The following is an 18,732-nucleotide window of genomic DNA, read 5'->3' as shown; positions in this document are numbered from 1 at the left end:
CATCAGCATTGCCATCCCAGGGATCGTCTGGTGAACCTTCACTGCACTACGTCTAGAACAAGAACATCTGAAGAAGGGTCTCGACCCAAGACGTCAGCCATTCCTTCTCTCCAGAGATGCTGCCTGTCTCGCTGAGTTACTCCAGCATTTTGTGTCTCTTCTTCCCCCCAGATCAGGAGACCAAAACTGCAGGCAGTACTTAAGGTGTAGATTCAACAACACTGTACATTTGGCCTCTGTAACCTCATGTTATAGAAAACCAAATTCTATAGACAATTGTGTTAATGGGGAAAAGGGGGTTAGGGGCTAGAATGTTTTAGACACGCAACAACAAAGTTATTTGCTGTTTTGCCACCAACCTGGTTAAACTCGCATCAACCCACATTTCCCCACTCACTCGACCTGTCAAAATCCCACTGGTGCATCTCTGCACCCTCTTCACACCTCACGCTCCCACACAGGGTCAGGTGTTGGCTGAACTATTTTGTTCTTGCATTCGACCTCCCCAAGTGCAGCACCTCACACTTGCTTGAATTAATCTCCATCTGCCATTCCGCCACCCATTTCCGTAACTGATCAGAATCCTGCTGTACGTTTTGAAGGCTTTCCTCACAGTCCGCAACTCCAGCAATGTTAATGTCACCTGCACACTTACCCATCCATGTTTACGTACAAGACATTTATACATCACATCCAACAGAGGTCCCGGCACAGACCCCTGTCACAGCTCCACTGGTCACAGACCCCAGCCTGAATACTGTCCTTTATGCATAACCCTCTGTATTCTACCAGTAAGCCAGTTCTGAATTCATAAGACCATGTCACTGTTAATCCTGTGCTTCATAATCTTCTGGATCAACCTATCCTGAGGAACTTTATGAAATGCCATACTAAAATCCATCTAGACACATCACCCGCGACCTATATAAATCAGCTTTGTCGACTTCTCAGGGGTGGAAGATTGTAACCTTCACGTGGCCCGCCCTGTTTCGACTAATGTAATCGACTCGACGTGCACAAACGGAAGATTAAATAGAACAAGTTGTCCAACAACTTTAGGCTGTGCACGCCACACGAAAGAAGAAAAAGTCAACTTCTCAGAAAACTTGATGGACTTGGACCCTCTAGTACATCATTGCTGTTAAGGATCCTGCCGTTAACTTTCCCCTTACATTAGACCTCCCAAAGTGCAACATCTCACACTTGCTCAGATTAAACTCCATCTGCGATTGCTCTCCAGTTTAATCGACAAACACACAAGAGTTGTGAGGTTTAGTTTGAAGTGCTGACTTACCGGAGTGTCCTGGTGGAGGTTTACCCTGGGGCGAGGACAGAGAGCCTCTGTAGCCTCCCGGTGCGCTGCTTCGTGCAAGCTGCCTTGTTGCCTTGGCGCCGAGGCTGGAGCCGGTCAGCGTGTGGCGTGGTGGATCCGGGGAGTGGGGAGTGACGGGGCAGCGATCACCGACAACGCTGCTCCTCCAAGCACAACAAGCCGGCGGCGGGACTGGCCGGTCCTTGGAGGGGTCAGTGGACCACGGCAGGGATTCAGAGCCACCAACAAGACTGCCGCTCATTCCCTCCCGCTGTCCTGCAATGGTGGGTTCACCTGCATGTTCAGCTGCGCCCCGGCCACTTGCAGGTGCGGTGCCGGCATTCGCTGCGTGGCGAAACACGGAAGTGTGTGCGGCATGGTACGGCGAGCGGCATCCATTCAGCGGCACGGCATCCTCCTGAAATCTGGGAGCAGGGTTCCCTTGTTGCAACGGCATAGGTTTGCGGACACACACAGATGACAGGGCCGGTGGTTCAGGGTGGACATCTCTGCCCAGCCCCTCTCCGTCCCGTGACACTCTCTGTGTTGTCTCTCTCAGCTTCACTCCGACACCAGCCAGATCAGAGCTCAGACCCTCGTGCTTCTCCTCACCTGGGGCGGTTGCAAGAGAGCTACTCGAGACCAAAGTGCTGTCTCTCCTTGGATCTGGGTTGACAGGAGGTTCTAGGGCCGAGATGGGAACCCTGGTCCCGTTCCCCAGAGGGGGGTTTCTTTGCTCCGACATGTTGTTCCGGCTGAGCTTTGAAATCCTGTGGCCCAAAGACTCGACGCTGCCGGTCCTGTAGCTCAGCCCCTGGGGCACAGAATAATCCCACTCAGGCCCAGCCAGGGACCTGCTCCCCAGCAGGACATGCTCCAACTCTTGAAATTGTTGGACGATCTCCCGATCCTCGGCTGGAGAACTGGCAGGGTTGACAACCTCCTCCTCGATGCTCCCCACAGGATCCCGCTTCTCAATGGATCGGGACGGCCGAATTCTTCCTGACATTTCCCAAAGAGCAACCGCGTGATTTCGCCCGCATAATATCGGGTCGCGGCCGACCTTCTCCCCACAGGACCCTTCCCGAGGATGATCCGAGGCTTCGCTTCCCGGGTTTCCTGGATGGAGGCCGGTGGACTCCTGAGATACTTCCTCCAGGGAATCCTGGCTGCCAAGTGACATCCTGCCCTCTGAACCCGAGTCAAAGGTCCAGACGGGGTCCACCATCCCCTCATGGAAGCGGGTGGCAAAGTCCTCTGTGCACACGCTGTTGGAGTCGCTGTGGTGGGCATCTTCCTGCATCTGCTGGGGTCCCAAGAGGCACTGGACTCTCCACTCATACTGTCTCCTCCTGGAGTCTCCGTCTCCCGCTTCTCTTCCGGGCCCGGGGAAAGGAACGTCGGGATGGCTTCTGGAACCTGGGTTCTGACTGCACGACACTGTCACGTCCCGTGGCCCGATCAGACGCTGGACTGCCTCCTGGCCAAGGCGACCTGCAACCAAGACACAACATGGGGATCTGTAGAATTAAGCTAGAGTGACAGGAGGGTCAGTTGCTCTGTACCCCTAGAGGTCCCCATGGAGCAATACCCCCTCCCAAGGGGGTTATGGAATGGGCTACCAGAGGAAGAAGGGTCTTAAGAAGGGTCTCGACTGGAAACGTCACCCATTCCTTCTCTCCAGAGATGCCGCCTGTCCCGCTGACTTACTCCAGCATTTTGTGTCTACCTTCCAGTTGAGGCACAATCTATAACAACATTTAAAATACATTTGAACAGGGACTTGGATAGAAAAGGTTTAGAGGGATATGGCCAAATGCAGGGAGGCGGGACTAGTGTAGATGGGACACCTTGGTTGGCATGGACAAGCTGGGCCGAAGGGCCTGTTACCGTGTCTGTATGTCTATGACACACCACGGAGAGGTATGTGGCCACGGTTGAACCTAGAACAGTTCAGGGAATGTGGCCACAGACCTACTTGCTCCACACTAGGCAGGCACATCAGGGGATTCCTCTCATGCAGGAACCATTCAGCACCCTCTCTGGAGTAAATCCCCTCCACCCACCACAACCACAGCCACCTTCAGCCGCAAGGAGTTTTACTTCCACGTCCAACAGGACACCGGGGCCACCTGCCCCAACCAGGCCTTTGTCCCTGGACCACACTGGCTGCAGGTTAGCAAGAGCTACAGCAGCAAGAAGCACAGACTTTAAACAGAGCCACAGAGATATACAGGATGGAAATAGGCCCGTCAGTCCATCTCATCCATGCTGACTGAGTTGTTTTATTGTAGAAACAAGGAACTGCAACAAAAAAAACAGAAGATGCTGGAGTAACTCAGTGGGTGAGGCAGCATCCCTGGAGAACATGGATAGGTGATGTTTCAGGTCTGGACCTTAGTAGGGTAGAGACTCCTAAACTAAAGGGCACAGGTTTAATATGCGAGAGAAAAGATGTAAAAGGGAGCTGAGGAACATGTTTTTTTTTCACACCGAAGATGGTGTGTATGTGGGCGGAGCTGCCAGAGGAAGTGGTAGATCAGATTCAATTGTAACCTTTGGACAGGTAAATTGATAGAAAAGGGTGAGAAGGATAGGGTCTAAATGCAAGCAAATTGGCACTAACTCTCTTCCAACTTTCCTTCCTCCAATCAGTCTGAATTATGTCGGAAGGAACTGCAGATGCTGGTTTACACCAAATATAGACACACAAAGCTGGAGTAACTCAGCGGGACAGGCAGAATCTTTGGAGAGAAGGAATGGGTGACGTTTCAGTTCGAGACCCATCTGAATAAGAGTCTCGACCCAAAACATCATCCATTCCTTCTCCCCAGAGATGCTGCCTGTCCAGCTGAGTTACTGCAGCATTTTGTGTCTATCATCAGTCTGATTGAAGATTGGATTCAATTATAACATTTGGACAGGTACATGGACAGATTTAGGGGGGGGGGGGGGGGGGGGGGGGGGGGGGGGTAAGGGCTAAACCCAGACCCCAGAAAATTAATAACATTTAATAAAAGTCAGAATTGTATTATAAAGTGACTGGGCATTTTGCCATTAGGAAGAGCCTCACAATAACAAATACAAGTCCTGGTTCTTACCAGTGCTGCTGTGGAGCTCTTCTCCGCTCCAGAAGGTGGCGCTCTCAGTGGCTGGCTGTGCAGGACTTGTAGCGTTCGAGAACTACGGACGATGAACAATTTAGTTTAGAGCAGTGATTCCCAACCTGGGGCCATATAGCCCCAAAGGGGCCATGGCAAATTTCAGGGGGGCCACAGAAACATTTGGGGATTTAGGGGGCCACAGGTTCAATGAAGGGGGCCACAGAGCTACCACCCTGTTGCCTCCTAAATTTCAGTTCTAATAAATTTAAATCTATGTAGTTGAAATATTTTTGATGTTTGTGGAATAGAATAAAAGAGAATATATGTGCAATTAATAGACACGGATATTTTTATGGAAAGTATTATAATATTGAAGTACATCTTCTCCACTAATAATGTCAGGGGGAGCCACAGAAAAATTAAAAGATCCCAAGGGGGCCATGAGCTAAAAAAGGTTGGGAACCACTGGTTTAGAGTATAGAGATACAGCACAGGAACTGGCCCTTCGGCCCATCAAGACTGGGTCGACCAGCGTTCCCCATACACCAGCACTATCCTACACACCAGGGACAATTTACAATCTTTACCGAAGCCAATTAACCTACAAACCCGCCGTCTTTTGAATGTGGGAAGAAACTGGAGCACCCTTAGACAGCACCTCCCAAGCCTATGACCTCAACCAGCTAGAAGGACACGGGCAGAAAAATAATGGGAACTCCTCCTCTTACAGGTTATCTTCCAAGCCACACAAAATCCCAACTTGGAATGATAACAACATCCCATCATTGTCGGTGGGTAAATAGTTTAGTTTAGCATTGGAGAAGGTTCAGTGTAGCAACATGCCCTATGGCCCATTGAGTCTCCAGAACAACGGTCACAGTTCCAGAACAAGGGGTCACAGTTCCAGAACAAGGGGTCACAGTTTAAGGATAAGGGGGTAATCATTTAGGACCGAGATGAGGAAAACATTTTTCACACAGAAAGTAGTGAATCTCTGGAATTCTCTGCCACAGAAGGTAGTTGAGGCCAGTTCATTGGCTATATTTAAGAGGGAGTTAGATGTGGCCCTTGTGGCTAAAGGGATCAGGTGGTATGGAGAGAAGGCTGGTACAGGATACTAAGTTGGATGATCAGCCATGATCATATTGAATGGCGGTGCAGGCTCGAAGGGCCGAATGGCCTACTACTGCACCTATTTTCTATGTTATGTTTCTATGAGTCCGCGCCGACCATGATAACCCGTGCACTAGTTCTATTACACCCAAGGGACAATTTTCAGAAGACAATTAACGTCTTCGGAGCATGGGAGGAAGCTGGAGCACCTGGAGAAAATACATGGGGTCAAAGGGAGAATGTGCAAACTCCATACAGACAGTACCCGTGGGCACGATTGAAGCCCGGGTCTCTGGTGCTGTAAGGCAGCAACTTTACCGCTGCACCACTGTGTGGCCAAACTCCTGGAGCTGCCGCCTTAACAGCATTGCGGGTGCACCTACACCTCGAGATCTGCAGCGATTAAAGAAGGCAGCAATTCACCACCACCTTTGAGGGCAATTAGGGATGGGCAATTAAGTATTGTCTCACCCTGCACAGCACTTATCCCTTGAATGATTTTTTACAAAAAGTATGGGATATTTGAGACTGAGGCCAGGATAGCTCAAATTTGTCAGAGAATTATACAGCACAGGAATGGACCCTTTGGCCCATCGTGTGTATGCCAACAATCTATGTTAATCCCAGTCATTCGGGGCAATGCTCGGGGCATTGGGAGCCATGCCAAAGGGCAGGCAGCACCAATGCACCTCCCAACATTCAGAGATCACCAGCAGCAAGTGCGGTCTTTCTTCACAAATGCCGTGGAATTCTTCTGGGTTGTTGGGCTCTGTATAGAGCTGGAGTCACAGTAGAGGCCTCTGCCAGAGTAAGGGGAGGTAGACCTTCTGAAAAGAAAATCCAGTTAGTGCCAGCATTCAGCTTAGTTTCGAGATACTGTACATTGATAACTCGGCTTTACCTGCATCTGACTGAGTTGAGCATCAATGGAGTCCATCAGATAATCACAGTGGTCTTTAATGGGACCTGATGGAGTCTCAGTTTGAACCTGACTCTCCGTCTCCATCCCTGTACAAGAGGCAGAGCAGAATATTTCAAAGGTCATTCATTACACCAATTGTGTATTTTAAACAAGTTAAATGTTTACACTAATTGAAATCACTTCCCAAACCCCCATCTTTTATCCTTCAATAAAATTCTGTGAACTGGGATCATTGCGGACTTGTTAGTGGGATAGCAATTTTTTAATTAATGACCAGGAGAGAGCAAACTTGTCCAGGAGACAATCCTTCCCACTTATTTTTCTTTTAGCAAAAGTAAGTTTATTACAGGTTCAAAATGACAACCAAAGCTCTATTCTAAGGATACTTCAGTCCAACAAAAAAAAGAATATGCAAATATCAAAGCAAAATGTTGATATCCTTATCTAAGATGCACTCAAGCCCTGTTGCGCCCAGCGGTCCCAGTAAGTGGGCAAAGTGCCCGTGGTCACCGCGGGAACCCTCTCCAGGGATACTCAGACATGGATGCAAGCCTGGAAGAGGGGCAGGCAGTCGACACAGGCGGAGCCTTCAGCTGTTTGGCCCACGCCCAGCAGCAACCTGACCAGGAGATCCCCCGACCAACTCACCTCCTCCTTCCCACTTCCAATCAGGCTGTTTCCCTGTTCGGCCCGGGTTAATATTTACACAAGGGCAATGGCAACACCCGCCTGAGCACAAAACCATGTTGTAATATTTGTATGGGTTTTCTGGAGGACCAAACTGTTAGATAACCTTAGTGCTGAGTGGAAGTGTCACATTGCAATACTGCAATTCTCCATCATTGCCACTGGAGGGTCTCAGTGAACCATTTCTGTGCAGGGGAAAGGGTTTAGATCAAGATGGACACAAAGTGCTGGAGGAACTCAGAGAGTCAGGCAGCATCTTTGGAGAAAAGGGATGGGTGATCTATCGGGTTGGGTCCCTTCTTCAGTTTGATCTGGATTGAGCTGGAAATATTCAGCAATCAAGCAACTTCCCCTGGAGAGAGAAAAGACCTTCATTCAAGAAGAGTATGAAGAAGAGCAGCATGGTAGCACAGCGGTAGAGCTGCTGCCTTACAGCGCCAGAGATCTGGGTTCGATCCTGACTGCAAGTGTGGAGTTTGTATTCTCCCCGTGACCTGCGTGATTTCCTCCTACACTCCAAAGACCTACAGCTTTGTAGATTAATTGGCTTGGTATCATTGTAAATTGTCCCTTGTGTGAAGGATAGTGTAAGTGTGTGAGGATTGCTGGCCAGTGCGGACTTGGTGGGCCAAAACTAAACTAAGAGTTTAGAAATGGGAAAGTACAGTAAAACTCTATTAATCCAGCCCATTTGGGATTCTGATGATGCTGGATTAGCAGATCTTCTGGACTATTGGATGCGGTTCTATTAATATCCCTTTTTTTAAAAAATGTAAGACAGTTGAATATTTTTTCCCCAGTGAGCCTGTGGCAAATTTCAAGGGAGCATGGGAAAGATAGGCGGATGGGAAATGCCAGAAATGGGGCCCTGGTGTGTGTGTGGGGGAGTGTGGCACATCATCATCTGGTGAGCCATATGCTGAACAATGGGATTTACAAATAGTTGGATAATGGATTATCAGAGTATGACTGTATTGTTGCACTTGCTCGATGTATTGATGGTGTCACCTCTGGAGTTACGTGCAAAGTTCTGGTCCCCTAACCGATGAAAGGAATTGCAGGCATTGGAGCTAGCTAAAAGAGATGGACAGGATTAATTTCTGGAATCATTACGTTGTCCTTCAACAAGCAGCAAAATGAGTTAGATTTGAATGGGTAGCTCTGCTATAATGTGATGGTTATGTTCCTTGCTTTACAGAAAGTCACATTATGGCAGGACAGGACATGACATTATGTAGTTGCCTTCCAAGCACAGATTTAGACACACTTTAGTATTAGTGACTGTGCTATAACCAATGTGTCTTGCAAATAGTGTTCCCTAATCCATCATGTGCAGGAAGGAACTGTAGATGCTGGTTTATACCAAAGTTAGACATACAATGCTGGAGTAACTCAGTGGATCAGGTAGTATCTCTGGAGAAAAGGAATAGGTGACGTTTCGGGTCGAGACCTTCCTTCGGACTACAAACCTGAAATGTAATCTATTCCTTTTCTCCGGAGGTGCTGCCTGACCCGCTGAGTTATTCCAGCATTTTGTGTCTATCTTTCCAAATCCATCTTCTTCTTCTTCTTGCGTATGGCATGCACAACCTAAAGTTGTAGGACAACTTGTTCTATTTGGTCTTATTTGGTTGTGCACGCCAGGTTGATTGCATTCGTCGAAACAGGGCGGACCACGTGAAGGTTGCAATCTCCCACCCCACCAAATCCATCAATCGCATTATAAGGAATATCTGTTGTGGAAATACCCATTACAACAGAACCACCCGTGTTCACCATGGAATACGCGTGGTGGAGTTTCTAGGATGTAGAAAATGTGGTGGAGAGTGTGTTTAGTGAGGTGGTCACACCAAAGGCACCAGAAGAAGAGGGAACAGGTCACAACCAGGAAGGCAGTAAAGGCAGGAGGATGGTGGCAGACCCATCTTTCCCCTCTCAAACAGGTGATGGATACTGTGCAGGTATGGTGTCCCTCCAGGGGATAATGGCAGCAATGGCCATGGCACCTCAGAGGCCTTTGTTGCATTTCATTTTTTTTTCTTCTAACCTGCAGAATGTGTATGATCCATGTATTTTAGTTCAGTTTAGTTTTGAGATACTCCGGCCCACTGACCAGCAATCCCCGTACACTAACACTATCCTACACACACTAGGGCCAATTCACAATTTTAGTGAAGCTAATTAACCTACATACCTGTAGGTCTTTGGAGTGTGGGAGGAAACCAGAGCACCCGGGGGAAACCAACACAAGTCACAAGGACAATGTACAAACCCTATACAGCCAGCACCCATAGTCAGGATTGAACCCGGGTCTCTGGTGCTGTAAGGCAGCAACTCTACCGCTGCGCCACTGTGCCACCCTTATTATTATGATTATTGTTCTATTTTTTGTGATGTCAGCGTCTTTGTGCCTGTGATGCCGCTGCAAACATTGTGTCCTGTTCCTGTGAATATGATAATATACTTGACCCGACTTGACATGTTAAATAACAAGGGTCTGTTCATGATCATATACACAGGAACAGTGTGATATGGACACAATGAAAAATTTAGTTTGCCTTTGTCCTGTTTTCACATCTTACACTTCCTTATCTATACACTTCCTTATCTGTGCACCGCCCACTCCCCTGGCATCAGTCTGAAGAAGCGTCTCGACCCGAAATGTCACCCATTTCTCTCCAGAGATGCTGCCTGTCCCGCTGAGTTACTCCAGCATTTTGTGTCTTATCTTCCTGCTGTTGGGTTGGTTCTACCTGTGTGTGGACATGTCTGGCTGTATTGTCAGCCTCATGGCAAGGTGACAGTCATCTTCAAGAGTCATGTCAAACACCTGTGGACTCACTCCCCTGTGGAACTGTGGCCCCAGCAAGGGGACACCATGCCTGGCCCAGTGATCGACGCATCTGTAGAAGTTGGTGAGAGTTGGGGACATGCCGAACGTGGGCCGAAGGGCCTGTTCCTGTGCTGCACCATTCTATGTTCACAATGCCGTATCATTCAAGGCTATGCAAATACATTTTTAGCCCATTGTGCAAAATAAGTATTTAAATATTTTTTGCACTACAAACAGCAAATGCAGATTTCCAATTGGCTCAAGTTGTGCGATTTCATCAAAAAAAATTTTTATTGATTTTTTTAGCTACAGGATATAGAGCCTCTTTTAATATGGCCAGGTTGAGAAAGGTTGGCTTCAGCATCTGTTCAGTGTAAACCAAGCCCAAATCTAACAACCTTTCAACTCATTGCGAGCCTTCAAACAGGTAAGTGACTTCCTGGCTTCTACTTGGAACTGCCGTTGGCGTGGTAACCTGTACCATAAAGCTGTACAAAAATCTGATCTCATCCTTCTCCCAGGTCAACGGTACACAATTCCTTTGCTGTCAGCTTTGATTTTCTGAAGCGAGGGCTTCAAAAGAAATTGCATACAGGTATACAAAAGAAACCGGCCAAATACAAGCTGTCACAATGCCACCAGCTTCCAACAAAGCTAAAAACTGTATCAAACAGGAGCCAGAAGGAAGCACAACATGAAGACTATCACCTGGACTAAACATGTCATCACCTAAAACTGAAATACCATAACGGCGAATGGAGGCTCCGGAAGGCACATCAGTGTTCTCCCTATCAAAGCGTGCGTAAAATGCATTGAGCTCGTCAGGGAGTGATGCTTCGCTGACATTTGACCTGCCTCCTGATTTCGCCTTGTCGGAGGTGATGGCATTCAAGCCCTGCCACAGTTGCATTGAACATCCATCTCAGGTTGAAGACAAGGCACAGGTTGAAGATGGGCCTTCATGTTAAGGTGTGGACAGAGAGCACACCATAGGGATGGAAGAACTGAGGACCAACATCTTCCGGTCTGCCTAAACTTACCTGATCTCACGGTTGTTCAATACTTTAACTCCCCCTCCCATTCCCACGCTGACCTTTCTGTCCTGGGCCTCCTCCATTGTCTGAGTGAGGCCCAACGCAAATTGGAGGAACAGCACCTTATATTTTGTTTGGGTAGCTTACACCCCAGTGGTATGAACATACTTCAAGTAGCCCTTGCTTTCCCTCTCACTTCATCCCCTCCCCCTTCCCAGTTCTCCTACCAGTCTTCCAGCTTCTGGCTACATTTTACGTCTCTGTACCGCCCACTCCCTGACTGACGACATCAGTCAGAAGAAGGGTCTCGACTCGAAACATCACCCATTCCTTCTCTCCACAGATACTGCCCGTCCTGGGGGAGGAGAGAAAACCATTCATCCAAAACTGAAGCATCAGGATCAACTGGATGTTCTCTACTCAAATAATGAAAAGTGAAGATATTATAAATAGCAGTTTTGCTTCAAAATGACGAGTGGGTTATGTATATTGTTCCCCTACAGTTGGAATTACTGTATTTTCTGATCCAAAAAAGAGATGGAAACGCCATCTACAGATGTGCCGTAGAAAGCATTTTATCGGAATGCATCCCAGCATGGTTTGGGAACAGCTCCATCCAAGACCACGAAATTGCAGAGAAATGTGGATTCAGCCCAGACTATCACACAAACAAACCTCACGCTGCCTCGACAAGGCTAGCAGCATAATCAAGGATGAGTCACACACCGGTCACTCCCTCTTCTGTCTCTCCCATCGGGCAAAAGGAAAAGAAGCGTGAAAACACACACCTCCAGATTCAGGGACAGTTTCTTCCCATCTTTTAGCAGGCAACTGAACTATTCTAGCAACAGCGAGAGAGCAGTCCTGAGCTACTATTTATCTCATTGGAGACCCTCGGACTATCTTTGATCGGACTTTACTAGACTTTATCTTGCACAAAACGTTATTTCCTTTATCATGTATCTGTATACTGTGGATGGCTCAATTGTAATCATGCATTGTCCTTCCACTGACTGGTTAGCATGAAACAGAAAGCTTTTCACTGTATGTCAGTACACGTGACAATAAACTGAAAAAAGAGAAATATAAACAGTATTTCCAGACACTGCACCTCAGTGTCTTTGCCATTTCCATCAAGGCTCCACGACTTCCGTCCCACCCATCTCCCCCACCTCACCTCTGACCCTGCCTCTCACTATATCTCATAGCATGGAGGGGGGGGGGCACCAAAAACAAAGGTGGGGGGGGACGAAGAAGGAATTAGTACTTTTTGTAACTTTGTCGGAGCCTTTGTGGCGACTCTTCTGTGTACTTTGTATGAAAAAACAAAGAATTTCACTCCACCTAGCTTGGCACAAGTGACGAAAAAGTAAAATTTTCAGCTGGTCAGTGTAGATGGGGATCTGTCCAGCGCCTCTTATGATGTCGACAAAACCGTGACCACCTGCAGATTTAGGCAGTGCCACCGCCGGACAGGTGGTCAGGAAGAGACAGGACATCCTCCGAGTCCAGCCTCCTCCTGCTCCACACTGAGTCCCTCCTCAAAGCCTGGGTGCAAAACCTGAGGTACCAAAGCACCGATTTATACCGCCCGACCCCCTCCCTGCATGCACACTTCAACGGTCTTTATAAGTTCCAGGAATAGAATTGGGCCATTCGGCCCATCAAGTCTACTCTGCCATTCTCCCAGTAACTCCTGACTTCCCTCTGGAAGGCGACTCCGGACTGTCAAAGCTGCTACAGCCAGACATAAAAACAGCTTTTTTACACGAGTAGTAGCTCTGCTCAATAACCAAAAATCTGTAGCCTCCTTTTGCTCTGGTATTATATTTAATTACCATTCACGTTTAATCGATAATGTTTTATTATTAATGTTTAATGTTTTATGTGTCATTCCTAACTGTCACTAAATGTCATGTTGTCACTTGCGACAACATTTTGTTTTTTAAATGTGCTATATAAATAAATGTGACTTGACTTGACATGACTTGCACCAAGGCAAATTCCTTGTATGTGAATATTTGGCCAATAAACTTATTCATTCATTCTTACTAATCAAGAATCTGTCAACCTCCGCCTTAAAAATACCCACTGATTTGGCCTCCACAGCCGTCCGTGGCAATGAATTCCACAGATTCTCCACCTTCTGACTAGAGAAATTCCTCCTCATCTCCTTTCTAATGGTACATCTTTTTATTCTGATTGGTCCGAGACTCTCCCACAAGTGGAAACATCCTCTCCACATCCACTCTATCCAGGCCTGTCACTATTCGGTGAGTTTCAATGAGATACCCCCTCATCCTCCTAAACTCCAGTGAGCACAGGCGCAGTGCCTTCAAACGACCGTATTCCTGCACAGGTTGTGCACGAATCAAAACTACAAACCACTTGGTTATTTTACACCGGTTAAAAAAAGTTAAGGGGTGTCAAGACTCTGCAAAATAACACGATGCATTTAAACCCCCTCGAGTTAAACTGCGAAATGAGAATTACATTTTTCTTTCGGTTAATTTACAGCAATTTAAATTATATACTTGCCATTAATACATTGCTTATTGAAATGCTTGTAGACAATGATATAAAGCACTAACCGGTTGGAATTTGTCTCAATTTGCAACTGCACTGCCAGAAGTTAGGTTTAGGAAACTCTGCAAACTCTTGTCTCCGGGAGCTCGACGGCCGGCCGTCGCCCGGCAACCGGCACGCGCCGGAAACAGCTCCCTTCACCATCGGCGGCCGGCGGCGCCCGCGGTTGCTCAGCAACAGAGGCCCACAGGAACAAGGCAGGCGGGAAAGTTAGCGCCCTGGGGAGAAGCAGGGATGGAAGGAGGGAGGGAGGGGTGTGGGGAAGAAAGACAGGGAGAGAGACGAAGAGAGAGAAAGAGACGAAGAGGGAGAGAGAAAGAAAGGAAAGGAACAAAGAGAGAAAGAATAGGAAGGAAGGATAGAGAGGAAGGGAGAGAGAGAAAGACGAAAAAAGAGAGAGGGAGAAAGAAAGAGGCAGAAACTTAAGAAAAAGAAAGGAACAAAGAGAGAAATAACAGGATGAAAGGATAACGAGGAAGGGAGAGAGAGAGAGAGAGAGAAATACGAAGCGAGAAAGAAAGAAAGAAAGAAAGAAAGAAAGAAAGAAAGAGAGAGAAACAGAGAAAGTATAGAAAGAAAAGAAGGAAGGATAGAGAGGAAAGGTGAGAGAGAGAACGAGGCTGAGATAGAACGAGAGAGGGAAGGTGAAAAAGAGTGAAAACAAGATTGAGAGGGGGAGAGGGGGAAATAAAGCGAGGAAAGGGGGAGAGGTGAGAGAGACAGAACGAGGCAGTGAGGGAGGGAAGGTGAAAAAGAGAGTGAAAGTAAGATTGATGGAGAGAGGGATGGAGGGAAGGTGAGCATAAATTATCGGAGGAAATTGAGAGAGAGAGTGAGGGAGGCTGGGGGATGGAGGGAAGGTTGGTAGAAAGTAGAGGAAAATGAGAGGGAGGGAGAGAGAGAAAATGTGAGTGAATGGGAATGAGGGAGGGAGGGGAAGAGAGGATAAGTATATAAAAGGAGAAATGGGGGCGAGAGAATGAGACAAAGGGAAATAGGTTCCAGAGTAAAAGGATAAAATGACTGAAGGCGAGAAAGGCAGTGATTGTTCCAAACCAACTGTTGAGGTGTAGCTACATTATGACATCTACCAACAATGCCAGGTATCACATTCTTTAGTTTTCTGTTCAGAAAAAATATGAAAGATTCAGCAATTACTATTAGCTTTCCTCATGCAAGCTGACCATTCACCAATAACCTCTCCAATCATACTTGTTCAGATTCAACTGTAGGCTTGATCCATTACAGGACTCTACTGCCAATGAAGGTACAAAGTCACAGTATTCTTTATGTTAAACTCAGCTAGGGCAGAGCAACCATTTATAAGCAGCAAACTATTCAGCCTTAACAGTCCTGGGGTATTAGCTTAATGTTTTAACCCCTGTGTTCAAGCTGACCATTCACCAATCTCCCTCTCCAATCAGGTTTGTTCAGGTCATTGGCCACAATCAATTGCATGGTGTGTTAGTGTGGCCACAATCAATTGCTCCGGTGGAATCGGGTGAATCGGAGTTGAATAAATGTGATTCATGTGGTATTGGTGTAAATACCTGCTTGGTGATTAATGTGGACAGAAGTTCGTTTCCACCCTTGTAAGATGCGAGAGGATTTAGAGGAGAATTATATGGGCATTGCCAGCGATGAATACGTTTAATTAGATGGCAAAATTGGCAAGACCTGGGTTATTTTCTTCCGATGGGAGAGATTTATTCATGATGTCTAAAGCGAGAAGCCTAGAAAGTGTAGACCTATTTCCCATAGCAGAGACATCAACAATTAGTACGGTGTGAAAATTGATGAGATTAGATGGGGGAATGGGGAAACTCTTTTTCACCCAAAGTGTGGCAGCTGAACTGTAGACAGAAACAAAAGTACTCATGACCTCATTTGTACCCAAGTGAACAGTTGCAGGCCTGGCTTATTTTTGCTGCCATGGGTACAATGAGTTGCCTTCTGCACTGTAACCTTCTCTGATTCCACTGCTGGTGATAAATGTCAGTTAAGGTCAATTGACTCATAGTCATAGTCACACAGCACGGAACCAGGCCCTTCGGTCCAACTTGCCCACGCCTACCACACTCCCAATCTCCCTCCATACCTATCCTATCTATGTACCTGTCTAAATGGTTCTTAAACGTTTCGATAGTACCTGCAATGTTCTGGGATCATGAAGAATAATTCCACCTTCATTGTCCAGGTTCTCACACTAATAGTACTTTTGGAGTACTTGTACATTCAGTTGTGGATTTGTGAGAGGAGAAAACTGGACGTACCTTTAGAAAGATGCGAAGGAATTTCTTAAGTCAGAGGGTAGTGGATCTGTGGAATTCATTGTCACAGATGGCTGTGGAGGCCAAGTAAATGAATATTTTTAAGGTAGAGATTGACAGATTCTTGATTAGCACCCTTGGTTACGGGTTATGTAGCGAAGGCAAGAGAATGGGGTTGAGAAGAAAAGATAGATCCAGCCATGATTGAATGGCAGAGTAGACTTGATGGGCCCAATGGCCTAATCCTGCTCCTAGAACTTATGAATACACCTGCCACTAAAATACAATTCATGTCTGGATCTGCTAAATTAAGGATTCTCCGTTGGTAACTTTAATCCCGACCCGAAACGTCACCTATCCCTTTTCTCCAGAGATGCTTCCTGAGTTACTCCAGCATGACAGGAAGAGTCTGGTGGAAAATGCCACTTCCATGGGAAAATTCACCACCCAGTGATCCACTTTCACATGGAGGGAAGTGGTACACAGCAGTAGGTGGCTGCAGATCCATGAGAAGTCAATTGATGGGTTTTCCGCGACACAGCAGATGTGTAATCTAGAACACAGTAGGCAGTGATCAATCTAGTTTACGTCCAGGAATCCATAATGCAGCAGACTGATTAAACTAAAACAGCATATACTAATTCATTTAGGATTTTACATATGGTAAGTAAGTAGGCAGTGCATTCGCATAAGTAAGTGCATTCTCACTGGACAAGGTGTTGCAGACTATTATCAAACTACTTGCATTTTCAGTACTGTATGCGGATGAGTTTCAGTACTGTACACTGAAGGATTTCATTACTGCTCAGTTTGGATATCTTACATAATTATAACACCACAAACACAAGAAGGATCTTTATTTCTGAATTTATTTTATTTCTACATTTTTGGCATTTTTTGTCTTTAATCACACACGATGTTGTTTTCGGATGTTCTGTCAGCATGGATTTTGATTGGTGCTGGTTAAATCAGTGACCAAACTGGTGAAATATTCCAATAGGCAGGTGAGTGCACCCAAAAGGCCCAGACTTTATCGAAATAATTCATTAATGTTTGTAAATATATTCCTTTAAGCAATTCAAATGTACATACAAACTAAGGAGCCATGATTCCTTTCATAATTAAGCAGGTTATAGAAGTACATTGGGGAAGAGCATGATTAACACTTTTGCACCATTGAAAGTACACACAATTCTATTGCATTTTCTCAGCAAGCTAGGTTTGCTGTACATTTTCTACCACTAAATATTACAAAATAGAATTAGAGGAAGTTATAACCATTGAACTTTGCTTTTACTTTACTAACAATGAGAATAAAATTTAATTAAATATAAATTGCGATCTCTTCATATTGAATACATTTACATGTTACTATTGTACTGTGGAGTTCTGCCACTGGCCTCAAGGGTTGACGGTAATCTTCAGTGGGTGGCCAATGCTTTCCGATGATACGGACACACTGGGAATCATGAACCACCGTCCTGAGCATCTGGTGCCCCTCGCTCAAGGTTTACCAAGATGGGAATAACTTCCCAGTCTTATACTGTCTAAACAAGAGCGTTAAGTCCAAGAGTAAGTTGCAAATACCATCTCATTTAATGGGAGGATATGGCCCCCTTCCTATCTGAGAGTGCTTTCCAATGGATTGGGGTTAAAAAGATACAAACATTTAGAATGAGGGGGGCAGAAGGAGTGGAGATGTAGGTGATATAAGCCACCTGGCTCCTGTGTTGAGATTATGGCACTATGCTTTAGCATCTTTAAACAGTAGGCTTTAGTACTCTTTGCATGTACTCATTATTTATGTAGGAAGGAACTGCAGATGCTGGTTTACACCAAAGATAGACACAAAAAGCAGGAGTAACTCAGCTGGTCAGGCAGCATCTCTGGAGAAAAGGAATAGGTGAAGTTTTGGGTCGAGACCCTTCTTCAGTCCGAGGAAGGCCTTGACCTGAACAGTACCTATTCCTTTTCTCCAGAGATGCTGCTTGACCCGTTGAGTTACTCCAGCTTTTTGTCTCATTATCTATTCCTCTTTCACAGTTCAGTTTACTTAACAATTTTTACATTGTTCGATGGGAGGTGTTCTTTGACAATAATTGTTTCAATTATCAATCAAAAATGTAAATTAAACCATTTCTATTGAGAGATGTCAAAAACGTGTTTAATCCAAAATGGGTTAGAGACAAGTTCAAGATAACTTTTACCACTCCTAATGAGGAGACTAGAGAAAGAGATGACTATTCAAATATTGTCCCGAGTGTTTAAAATAATAGGAAACCTATCATCTTGACATTAGATCAGAAAACATTGGAAATGTTCAGCAGGTCAGGCAGCATCTGTGGAAAGAGAATTTCTGATCTTCAATCGGAAATGTTAACTCGGTTTCTCTTTCCACAGATACTGCCTGATCTGCTGAATGTTTCCAGCTGTTTCTCTTTTTATTTCAGATTTCCAGAATCTGCAGTTTTTCCAATTTTCTTGACACCCTGTCCAATTCAAAAGGTTTCTGATTTGAAATAGTTGGAGAAACCTGATATTATTCAGCTCAACCCAGATCTATCAAAGGTAGAGACAGATCTATCAAACCAGATCTATCAAAGGTCAAGGCCAGAGAACTGCGTTTAATAGTGTTGTTCAAATGAAATAACTCATTGCAAAATCGTAGTTGGCATATCGTAACTTTTCATCTGAGGCTGGAAATCTTGGGTGAGATCAACAGTGTTAGGATGAGAGGTGTTTGCCTCGTATTATCATAAAATTACCAGCACAACTTTAGATTAACAAGGGGTCAATGACCCCTCTGCAGCCTACACACAGTGCATTTTGTCAGATATATAAAATTATGAGAGGCATAGATGGTCAGAATCT

At 45.9% G+C, this 18,732-nt stretch overlaps 1 protein-coding gene across 5 annotated transcripts in view; it reads right to left on the bottom strand.

The window, feature by feature from the left end:
* Nucleotides 1–7,665, bottom strand: part of si:ch211-102c2.8 (uncharacterized) — a 36,062-nt gene extending 28,397 nt beyond the window's left edge. For 3 of the 5 annotated variants that reach the window (XM_055655209.1, XM_055655211.1, XM_055655213.1), the window contains exons 1-3: nucleotides 6,431–7,663; nucleotides 4,414–4,495; nucleotides 1,295–2,806 (exon numbers count right to left, since the gene is read on the bottom strand). In XM_055655209.1, the coding sequence (XP_055511184.1) occupies nucleotides 1,295–2,806; nucleotides 4,414–4,495; nucleotides 6,431–6,574 (1,738 nt within the window). In that variant the 5' untranslated portion in view covers nucleotides 6,575–7,663. Of the gene's footprint in view, nucleotides 1–1,294; nucleotides 2,807–4,413; nucleotides 4,496–6,430 lie in introns of all 5 variants that reach the window. The other 2 variants (XR_008725459.1, XM_055655212.1) reach the window with 2 other exon arrangements.
* Between the last annotated feature and the right edge of the window lie 11,067 nt (nucleotides 7,666–18,732).

Source organism: Leucoraja erinacea, chromosome 25 (genome assembly GCF_028641065.1).
Source record: "Leucoraja erinacea ecotype New England chromosome 25, Leri_hhj_1, whole genome shotgun sequence".
NCBI classification, from domain to species: Eukaryota; Metazoa; Chordata; class Chondrichthyes; order Rajiformes; family Rajidae; genus Leucoraja; species Leucoraja erinaceus.
The sequence above is the reverse complement of the archived record's forward strand: the minus strand, read 5'-3'. Positions and strand labels throughout refer to the sequence as shown.